General features: G+C 42.1%; 1 protein-coding gene across 1 annotated transcript in view; it reads right to left on the bottom strand.

The window, feature by feature from the left end:
• Positions 1 to 10,279, bottom strand: part of LOC144933794 (LIM domain only protein 3) — a 180,839-nt gene extending 170,560 nt beyond the window's left edge. The window contains exon 1 of the mRNA XM_078858924.1: positions 10,258 to 10,279. Coding sequence (XP_078715050.1) covers positions 10,258 to 10,261 — 4 coding nt within the window. The 5' untranslated portion in view covers positions 10,262 to 10,279. The remainder of the gene's footprint in view (positions 1 to 10,257) is intronic.
• Between the last annotated feature and the right edge of the window lie 2,051 nt (positions 10,280 to 12,330).

Genomic DNA, 12,330 nt, shown 5'->3' on the forward strand with positions numbered 1-12,330 from the left:
AAATAAAAACGATTCCTTTTGTACTAGGATCCAGTGGCTTCTGTTTCAGATTCAGGGGCTCATCTTAAACCATTGCTATTGCTTTTATTATCTCTTGGTTTGACTTTGAGTGAGGAATTTCTCCTGGAAATCGGTGCGCCCGCATTTGTTTACGTTTTTCAAACTGCCAAAGGCTGCACAGCCTTGGCAAGCAAATATGGCACCGTTGTTGGTTCAAGCGTTATTATCGCACCAAGATAAACTATAGCATAGCCTCCTAAAACTTGCCGGGAATGGATAGAGGTGGCACTGAAAACTGCAAACACGGTGTTATTCGGTGGCTTTTCTTCCAAATGTTTATGATTTCATTTCGGGTCCAGCGCACAATTAGTTGCATTTTAAAACACTGCAGCATTAGTGAGGTGTACGTACACACAATAAACTGCCTTGGCTACGCATTGGTGAACTGTGCCTAACCCTGCACCTTCCAGAAAATGATATAGCAAATACTATATGTGATAACATTTCAGGAATATTTGAAAAAGCCATTTCGTACAGGGAGGCGTGAAGAAAAGCCTGTTTAGAGGCACAATTGTGATTCCTGCTCAGAGCCAGCCTTAGGTAATTGCTTGGCCATCTCCAGTGCATCGACAAAGCATAAACATGTGGTGTAGTAAAAAAAAAAAGCATTAACCTTGTGACCTCCACACTTTTTGTAATACTTGATGAAAAAAATTAAACTGCTTTGAGACAAATAAATAGGGGGCTGACTTTTAAGGGATGTCAAGGGTGTGATGAGCAGTATGCCCTACAAATTAGGAGGGACTACTTGTAATCTCTAGAGCAGCCAATCAACAGCAGTTTACATCAATAGCGAACAACCTTAAAGGCCAGGCGGTGCATCTGGCAGTCTCCTACATCCCACTGACATAAAATGACAAAGGAACACACATCTCACGTTTGGCCTACATAGCATATTGTTGCACGTTCGGTTAGCGAGCGCCTGTTAAGGATGGCACGGCACATGAAGGAGTGGCATCGCGAGCACAATAAGAACTTATACAAATGATCTATCCAACGTTGCTGTGAATGGACTTGCTGCGAATGTAGCTCCTTTCCTGACTGCTATTCCTATTCATATGTTGTAATTTTCTACATGTAGCTATGCCAGTTTATGGATTAAGATGTTTATATATTTTTATTAAGGCCTCGGATTGAGAACTTTAATGACTACCGAATTACGCTGGATCACGTGGCTTTTCATGGCCTACAAAAGTCAGCTGTAATGATTTAATATTATATTTAAAATACGTATATCAACGTAATTTTCGTAATCCGTGGTAGAAAAACCTTTCTAAATTAAGCTTGTTTATGTGGTTGGTCTTCCTCTAAATTGTTCTTTGTTAGGTTCCCTACGATTTTCACGAACAATTTACATTCGTGCAAAAGGGGGCTAATGTGCAAGCAATTATTCAAATAAGTGCGTCTCCCTTAATGAAGAGAATTATTAAGGCATAAATACAAAACCGAGGTATTCAATTTGTGCGTAAACACGTATGAAACGCGTCCACGGACTATAGTTACGTCTGGCCCCCACTCATTTAACGAAGTCCATCGTTTCTCCGTCTAGTCTGGGAGCATATTCCTGTTTTTCATACCGAGAAGGGGAGCCATCACTTCTTCAAGTGCGATATCTGGAATTGCTCCCTCTTCCTCAGAAAATCGATTTCTGATTCCCGCATTATATTTTTTTTTTTGCTGTAGAGATATGTGTATATAACATTTATTTTCTGGTTTTATGTATGACTCTATCTCGACCATGAGGTATGGTCCCGTCTTGCCGAGAGCTATGCTGTTATTTACCAATCATCAACCTGCTTTTTTCTGCTTTCTTGCTCAATTTATGTAACTACTTCCATATATACAGGATTTTTGGTTGGGTTAGATCGCGTAAATATAAAATGTGTCGTTAAACCCGCCACCACCCGACACAGCCAACTAGTAAGGGTTGTCACGTAAACAGAACGTGCCAATTCGTCACTAGTACAGCACTACACCGGTGTGTTGGAGAGCCAAGCCACAACATTTACAACACACCGGTGGTGCTGTACTAGTAACGAATTGGCACGTTCTGTTTACGTGACAACCCTTACTAGTTGGCTGTTTCGGGTGGTGGCGGATTTAACGACACGTTTATATTAACGCGATCCAACCCAAAAAACCTGTATTATGGATATTGGTCGCGAAAGCGAAAGAGTTACGCCGTTTTGTGCATTTTATTGTTTTATGTTGATTACCTGTATACTCTACATTTGTTTTCATGTTTGTTGTGGTTTCATACGGCTTGTTTTCTGTTGACATTTTTCCTCCCCCCCCCCCCGTTTTCAGTGCACCATCCATTACCATTTGTTGTCCTTCCCGCGCACCTCCGATTTGCGCGGTTGGCTACGCATGTTGCGAAAGAAGTTCAACATACACACAATGCAAATTCATTGAAGATGCCCACGGCACCCATAGGCCCATACACATAAGAGACCATCTGAGAAGCCTATATAGCATGTGGAAGCATAGCAAGTAGGTCGCTGACCTACTTGTGTAGGGTTTATAGAGAGTTCCGTCCTACGATAAAGAATCGGCCAAAAATACCAGGCAGAACCCTCCTGCAAAGGAAGTCTGAAGACCACACGTGGATTCCCTATGTAAGACAAACTCCCATTATATCTGTTAAAACTCAACAACAATGACACAACTCAACGAATACCACACACACACACACAAGCACCCCCCAGTGCGCACACTGACACTTTGATTGGCATCCTCAGCTCCCAGAAGTCCGCAGAAAGAAACAGTGGCGACCAGCACAAGTGTCATCTTGTTTCGCACAGTTCAACTCTGAGGCGCAATTTGTGCACAGTATTTCATGTGTCAGGGTTCTTTAGCTCGGCCATGTAAGTCTGGGAGATTTTCCAATGGAACTTTGAAATCCTATACGTAAACATACGTAGGATGTTTTTTTGTTGTTGCAATGTTAAGATGAAAACGGGGCGGTCTAGCTATGCTATAGGTGTAGCAATGCCAATGTTGTGAGTCTGCGTGCATCACATTCAGATGCGACGGGCTGCAGAACAAAGAGCCATTTGAGAGCAGCGAGCAACACGACCAATAAAGTTAAGATATGCCGTGTGCGACTCACATGGCTGCTTTTAAAATGTGTGATGAGATATATGAATATATTAATGCTCAGCTTCCCTTTTTGGCAAGCATTTTGGCAGAGCTTCAGCTAACCATGCAATTTGGTTTTACATTGATTTGTTTGCAATCAGTCTGAAAGTACTGCACACCCAAAAGGATAGGGCAATGAATTTTTACTTTTTTTCATACAATGAATCAATTTGCTTGTTTTTTCATTGCGCAAACCAGTGTTGTCTTTTTTAAAAATTACACGCACACATACGCACAAAAAGACAAAGATCTCCCTATAGCCTTAACAGACTGTTGGGGCAAGTGCTGTTAGCGAGTACCTATGAAGGCCAGAACGGCACACGAGGGGGTGGGTGGTCAGCACTATGCCCGGCCGCCTTTGTCTCCATAGTGGCGATGTTTTTACGCATCGCTCCAGGTACTCATTTGAGGCTGAGTCGACCTAGGGAAGGCCCAGGACTGGTTCAGATAATCGTCAGTGGTGTTGGCCATGAGCGGGAATCGAACTCAGGTCACAAACACATACGAAACTTTATCACCCCATATTCTTCAGGCCAAACATGTTTATTAAAACAAAAAACTGCACCTCTACTGTGGCTAATTCTTGTGCTTTTCTGCCTCCCATGAGGACAGCAGCACACTGAAGGGCTTCGCCCTGGCGTCGTGAGGGTAAAGATGGAATTTTAGCCGATGGACAGTCTTGTGGAAGAACTATCAGTCTCTAAGCAGGATGGCAAGTTGACATCTGTCATATGCGATTTTGTTAATCGTGATTATGGTAATGATTGTGTTCACGTTTAAAGTAGAAATGTCCCCCTGTTTAAATGCACACACAACAGTGCCTCTGCTCCATTGGTTGCCTGAGCCAGTGGTGAAGAATGTAAAATTCCTTTGACAGGGGGGCCAGTATCTGAATCTGACGACTAATGGCGTCCTAGTTCCCAGTAGCCACTTTATCGACCCCAGTGGTGTGATGGTCTGGGTCGAATCCCCAACACAGAATTTGAATGCATTAGATTCCCCTCAGCACTCGAACCAAAGTGCCGCCCGGGCGGATGTTAAAATGGCACCAAGGCCCGATATCTAATTGTGTGAATGGCCCAATGTCCTCTGACCACAAGGTTAGAAGCCTTATGCAATAACATTTCGCTTTCAGCTGTGGATACAATTATGGGAAACCCATTTCACTGGGAGTACAGAGCCACATGGAAATTAGCAACAGTGCAGCACCAACGCATAAATTCAGTATTTCCCAAATATCACAGGCCTTTAATAGCCAGCGATTGTTTATTAACAACAACAACCTTATAAGGCCAATGCTATGCGCTCCTACCTCCATTACAGCCCACTGAAGTTGCTACAGCGCATTAAATCAAAGTACATACAAATGTCTGCTCTATGGTTTGTGCTGAATTGATTGTCAAAAGGCTTTGGAGCAGCTGTCAGGTTACATCTGTTTCTTGTTCCTCGCACGAAAGGGAAGCCATCAGACGACAACGGTTATAGAATTATTGGATGCTTGTACGTGTAGACACTCAATTGAAAGTCATTATGCTATTCAGCAAGGGCAGCATTGCACTTGTCTGTCGACCTAACGCGTGTTTACAGCGGCTCTATTCGCTTCGTGGTCAGCGTATTCACAAGCAAAGCCGGTTTTCGCAGAGCCGATGGGTTCGATTCCCGCAGTAGCCGATCATTTATATTGCGGCATTGTCAAAAGTGCGCTTTGCAATACAAAATAGGTGTTAAAGACCCCGCGATGTCATTTGAACGAGCAGGCCATTCAAGCATTCCTGCTGAAAAATTCACACAAAATTACTATCAACTGTAAAAAACAACGACTGGTGCAGATGTAACCGTGGATAGAAACCCACATGCAGACATGTGGGTCAGAGCAATGGGGTGATGGGTCACCCCACTGCTCTTTGAACCCTGCGAACGGAGTTCGATTCCGATCCACAACTAACATCAGTGATGTCTGAAATGATCGCGGCCCTCCCCCCCTTCACAACCCCACATTGATCAGAGTGGTAAAGTATGGTCAAATATCCCACATGACCGACCGAGCATGGGAAAGCATTCATCTCGCGGTGCATTGACAAAGGGCTGTGTATTGTGCAATAAATTGTCAAATAACTTACTGCATCGTAAAAATTGCTTATTTATCTGTAAAAACCTCATTGAGTCTTACAAATATTTTTTTGGAGTGTCCTACTTGGGTTGGTTAGCCAATGGCTTCTGAACTTGTCAAATAAAGGGCGAATAGAAATGGTGGAATTGAATTCCACGAAAGTGCTTTTAGTGTAATGATTCACTGAAATAGGTAGGGAAATATAAATTATTAAATATACATATGTATGACTAAAAAGAATAGCTTTCTACACAGCCTGTTAGAAAATGTTGACATTTTATGTATTTTAAAAAATCTCGCCAAGCACTTCAGGAACTGACGCAACTTGCAAAGGACATGTCACATACAATTCACGTTTGAGATTTGACATTTGGCAACGAGTTTTCACAAGAAATAGGAATTAAAATTGCATGTGGATTTTATGTTTCTTACGCAACAGAGTTGCCACTTTAACAGAGGTTAAAACAATGATTTTGGTAGGCTGACATCTATTGGTGGAATAACATAGGTTTCATATGCCAGCGATATTTTGCCCTTTCTAAAATACAAATGTAAATACGTTCTTATTTACTGTAGTACAAGCTGAGTCCAGAGTTCATTTATAATCAATTCCCATCACTCACCTTTCATCATTTACACCACATGACCAAGTGGCCGACAATTAATTAATATCGACATTTATTAGATGCCTCTTTGCAAACATTACAGTTAAGGCAATTTCTAAGCACGCTTTATATATACTGTAGAGTATATTGTACTGGATAATATAGCAGTCAAATGATTACTAAAAGTGTGTTTTGCTAATTTATTATATAATTATTAAGACATCTTCATTTACTTTTGGCTTAACTTCTTGCTGCATGATGTAAGCAAAGTTTCTTAGTCTAAATAAACTGTTTCTATTCAAATGATCTTGGTTAGTGTTCCACATTGTTTCCGGACTTGTGCTTGATGGGGAAAATCCAACATGCCTATGGGTAGAAGCCAATCCCTCCTTAAGATGAAAAGGTGATGATACTGCGAAAGTAAGCATATTGATGGAATTTCTTGAGTGGTCATGAAATTGATGATGACTCCAGGAACATGTCACCCAGTCAATAGAAAATTGTCATACTTGCTGGTCAAATTTCAACCCATTTCAGCTGTTCAGAACAGCTGCAAAAGTTATGAATTAGCTGCTGAGCCTTGTGTTGAGGGGGAACTTGAAAACTATATATAAAAAGAGTACATTATCCATTATTTACCCATCCACTAGTGCGTTGAGAGAACACTTGACTTGCGATCAGAATATTTGGAGATAAAATTTCATGCAAATTTGAAGGAAATGTATAATGATAACCCTGTGGAGAAAGTAACCCAGACCTTAAAGGTATGTAATTTCCACCACTGTCTCAAGGCCATCAATAGTCGTTTGGGCAATCAGACGTTTTGACTTGCACAGTTATATATTTTTACTCTTCTTGCACCCCCTTGCCACCGCCCCCCCCCCCCATTTTACAAATCACATGTATTTCTACCAGATGTACTGTCTCAATGGGCTCCCTCTTGGTAAAATTGAGCAACTTTAAATGAATAGGCATTTCTTGAAATTCTGCAATTACTGATGAGTGTAAAATGACAGTTGGTCACCATGTGACTTGATAAGTGCACACGATGCAAAAAATTGCATGCACATGTATTTGTCCTTGGAGCTGACTCGGTATTGTCAGAAATCAAAAGCAGACTTTATCTCTTGTGACGTGTGTAGTTAAACGTCACAATATGCACCAAGCTATCCTTTCTGTTGTCCAGGAAAGCAGGAAGCTTCTAACTAAAACATGAACAAAGCTACGTGCAAAATGGCACTTTACCAGGACTGAGCTGCTTTTGACGCATTGTGGAGTGATGTGTACAACAAGGCCGTAGCCATGGAGTCAACATTGGGGGGGACCAAATCTTTCAGGGGGTCTGGGGGTCCCCCCCCCCCCCCCCAGAAAAAAAAATCAAAATTTGAAAACTAATTTCCTGCCTAAAATATTTTAAAAATCACTAACACATAGGATGGACTTTTTATTTATTTTTTACAATAATGTCTAATAGTGTATTGTATACCATTGCTCTGTTTCATTGTATGTAATGGCAGAGATTAGGGATTAATAAAGTACAACCATAACCACAATCATATAAACAGAAATCTATTTTACAGCAATATATTGGGGGGGGGGGGGGACATTTGAATATTGGGGAGGATGTGTCCCCCCCCAATACATATAATAATCACGGCCTTGGTGTACAATATTTGTATTTAGTTAGGTGCAGCCAGCAATTCATTCTTCAAACGGTTCCAGAGGTAAAACTAAACTCTTTTTTTCCTATTTTTATTTGACCAGGTAAGGCCCACTAAGCTTTATGGCTCTTTTTCAGAAGCGACCTGGCCACAAATGACAGTTCATAAGAAGAGGCTTATAATGTGGAAATGGATAGCAGTCAAATACTCTAACCGCATGATTCTACATGTGTCGGGGGAAACCAGAGGACCGGGAGAAAAATCCAGGTAACAAGAAGCACGGAGGATTTTAGCGGCTACTTGTGCTTGCTCTGATCAATGTCTATTGACATTACCTGACCCGGCTGTGAGTGACATGCCACTGCTGTCTGCTTAATTAATCGTTCACAACTTCACGCACTGTGGCAGTCTTTTCTAACAGTTACTAAGAGTGCGTGCTTCCTGTAAGCATTGAGCTTAGGGGGTCATTACATTTGTTGTATATTTATGGGAATACCAGGGTTGTAGCAGTAAATGTGCATTGGAAATCATCGCTGCATATTATTTAAACGTCTGACAAACCACTGTCACCCCAGAGACTGTAACTTGAATCGTTGTGATGAAACCAACACTTATCATTGGGTCTTTTCCATCCGCTGTAAAATTAACGACCTGATTAGACCACAGAGACACACAATCAGCAAGGTCGTTAGAAATATCCAAGTGCTGGCAGAATTGAACATATTTATAATTTTTGGAGCAGTTTTTAAAAATATATACCAAGAGACATCTGCATACACTCACATGAATCATCCGCAGACTCTTCCCAATAAAACACCATAATTAAAACATAGACTTGCCACTAAACAAACTGAGCACACACAGAATTCTACAGATCCCCAGTGACACATTCAATCTCGAACATGATTGGTCAAATTGTGTACGATAGTGCATTGGAACTAACCGTGTAGGTCGACATATGGGCAGCATCTTATGCACCCTGGGAAATGAGACGGCACTCGCTGTGCCCCTCAAACGGGGAATAAAGAATGGGAATCTCTGCATCCCTACCCAGGGTTTCCACATTATCATGCTATAACAATCGTGTTCTGCATTGGCCCCGATGGACCTCCGGCTGAGCCTTAGATATCCTATGGAAGAGCCTCACGGGATCCATTTGCCACAGATGAACCAGGCAATGGGGTCGTGATATTGAGTTGTTGTCAGGGCCTGCTCACATTCGAGCAAGGTGTCAAGAACTGGTCTCGTGATTAGTTCTCAGATTCATTGTAAGCACTCGGCACCTCCGCAGAGAAAAACCACCGAGCTCAAATCATCTTTGTAGTGAAGGTTTTCTGGGAATCGCATAGTAACTATACTGGGTCTCTTGTAGCTCCTGCCTGGCAGCAACGATGTTAAATTCAGGACCCACTGGATTTTAAAACCATCTGAAATTGAGCTTTTAATGAGCGTGGGCCACGTCTCAATAGCACAAGTGCTGAAACCGCTACAAGCTGTTCCACCATTTCAAGCTGCAAAGAAGCCTTTTGGCAGGTGCTACATCAAATGTGATTATAAAAAAAGACTGCACTACTCTATGTAATTCAAATACCAGGCATAATACTTTTATCAATTGTTATAGCACTGTAAAAATGTTTCTATTAAAAATCAAGTCAAATGTCACAGTGTCCTCAGCTCAATTTGTGGCCCTGAAGCAGTGGTAGAAATTCAACATTCCCATGGCGGAGGCTATAGGATGACTCCTTTATAACTTCCCATGAAGGAGCACCAATTTTATTGATATTAGACGGATGATGTACTGAGTTGATCCCAACCATTCAATTGTGAATCATGTACTGTATATAAGTACTGTATATAATCTTGTAAGCAAGAGTTTAAATTGAAATGCAGTGATTGCGTTTGCTGATTGGTGACGTTATTTTCTTCAAAGTGGACGTTCTAGAAAGTGTGGAATAAAAAATCCAAAACCAAATCCATTAACAAAAATTCCATCTTTACTATTAACATAACAGCCAAGTTAATAACCAAATGGCCTACATTAATAATGACAAACTATTACAGTATGTAAAACAATCAATATTAATTTCTAATAGTTGAATAACATAACATATAGTGTATATGAAAAATGTATTACAATAACAAGTGATCGTCATAACATCAATCACGACTGCATGAGCAATATTAATGATGTTAGTGGGATCTTTTTGTGGGTGACCAACTACAGTACCAATGTGATCAATAACTGCATCATTGACCACATGTTAACATTAAAACATAGCAAGAATGAAAATAATGTATTAGTATTCTGTGAGATTATTTAGAAAGCCATTCCTTTGGTAATAATATTAGTTAGTCAGCATCATTACCTCCACCAACATTACTCCCAGCATAATCTATAACACCATCATCACCCCTCAACAGGAAGCAGCACCACCAGTCAACATCACTAACATCACCCCTGGCACCATCATCATCACCATCACCCCAGTCGGTCACATCGTCTCCATCAGCACAGTAACCATCACCAGGGTCACTATCACATGGCACCAGATCGTACACACACAAAGACGAAGATTCCCCGGTTTAGCCTTAACAGAGTGTTGGGGAAAGGTCGTCAAAGGCACACGAGAGAGAGGTGGGTGGGTGGGTGGTCAGCGACACGCACGCCCCCGTCACTTACCCATAATCGCTGTCACCGCTGCTCCTTGGACAGCAGCTTTAGAGGAATGAAACAACAACAACAAACACGCCTGCTGTTTTCACTGCACAAATCAGCCGCGGGATGTGCGTGTGTGGGGTGGGGGGTGGTGGTGGTAGCTGCAGACGGACAGACACAAAGGGGACAGACAGACACGAGGGGTAGGTGGGGGGGTACCGGTGGGATGTGAGAGGGGTCAGGGTCAGGGGCTTGTACTACAGGCTGCTGCCCCCCCCCCCCACGTCTCTTGGGGGGTGGGGGTCACCTCAAGAGGCAGGGCAAGGCACACACGGGGCCATGGGGAGGAGAGGAAGCGCTGGGTGGCAGGAAACGGGGCTCCTCCTCATCATGGGCAGGAGCAGCAGCAGCAGCTTCAGCTGAATATGAAGAAACAGCAGCAGCAGCTTCAGCTGAATAAGAAGCAGCAGAAGCAGCAGCAGCAGGGGGAGACGCACGAAAATCCACGCGTCCATTCATTCCCCCTGCACCACTGCGCCCGCCGCGGCACTTGGCACCACATTCGGGCGCCACGCGATTCGCGCGCGCGCACGTGTCCCTGCCACCGCAGGCGTGTGACACGCACATGCGTTGTGTGTGTGTGGTGTGTTGGGGGGGAGGAGGTTAAAAGGCAAACTTATTTGATCGAAAGATGAAGGAAGAAGGAGCAGAGGGAAAAAAATAAAGCACCCATCTCTGGTTGTAACTCGAGAGGTTTTGAGGGAATGAATACACTGGTATTGGCCTGGTTTTACACGTGTTGGGTTTGTCTTCTTGGTTCTTTCGGTAAAGTCACGTAGAAGGGAAGTAATAAAATAATAAAAATAAAACATAATTCAATAATTCTCACGACGTTTCGGCCACAACGCAAGCAGCCGTCCTCAGGTGTAGAAACAGGTCTGTCGAGAAGACAGCGTCTGAATGACAGACTTGTTTCTTCACCTGAAGACGGCTGCTTGCGTTTGTGGCCGAAACGTCGTGAGAATTATTTTATTATGTTTTTTATTATTTTATTACTTCCCTTCTACGTGACTTTACCGAAAGAACCAAGAAGATGAATCACTGCAGTCACGAAAGCTTTAAATCGAAATTTAGTGTTTGGTTTGGTCAAATCAGTTCGGTTTCCACTCGAAGTGGTTTTAAAATCATGAGACCTCCTTTGCCAGTATTAAATTATGATAGGGTTTTACCCTTTCTGGTAATACAACAGGTGTTAAGATGGTAAAACATCAAACCTAAACCTTTGCGAGGAATCATGTCTGCATGAACATCATATACTCGTGGTGAACATGCAAACAAAACAAAAACATGCTCTGACAGTATGTGCATTGTCTTTGAAACTGATTGGTCCACACCAGAGACAGCTTTCTTTAGAGCCTAGTCTCAAGTATATGTGGTTAATGCAGACATGATTCCTTGCAAAGGTTTCAATTTGGTGTTTTACCATCTTAACACCTGTTTTATTGCCAGAAAGGGAAAAAAACTCTATTATCGGGTTTTCACATGTTGATGTTTCAGATGTCACACGCAGGCCTAGTGTGCTCATTGGAAAACCTCATCTATTGGCGTGTCAACTAAACTCATTGCCGTCTCGTTTTTTGTTATCTTGTTTGTTATGTTTCTCTCCGTGTCTTGTTTGTACAATCTCAGAGATCAAGTTGGCTCGGGTCAAACCCACAAACAAGCGTGGATATTAGGATGCAGTTGTCACCACTCCCAGATTACTCCTGCTATCCATGCTTGAAATGCAACATTATTAGAAGATAATTAACTTAATGTAATTCACACAATTAAGTGTATCTACACCGATATAAGGGGTGTAATGGATCGGTCGGATTATACACATTAAATACTCACATTTGACTCCTCTTACCCAAAGTTCTTGGTTGAAAACTCACAGATATTAGCCATGAGTGAGGAAAATGCAACACAAATGCAGAGACATATAACTAGCGGAAGAATTCTATGTGGATCTCTCAAGCACTTGAAGAAGTATACTCTTAGTTCTTTCGGTAAAGTCACGTAGGTAAAAAATGAAATTAAAATTAATAAAAATAA

Source organism: Lampetra fluviatilis, chromosome 8, assembly GCF_964198595.1.
Source record: "Lampetra fluviatilis chromosome 8, kcLamFluv1.1, whole genome shotgun sequence".
Classification (NCBI taxonomy): Eukaryota; Metazoa; Chordata; class Hyperoartia; order Petromyzontiformes; family Petromyzontidae; genus Lampetra; species Lampetra fluviatilis.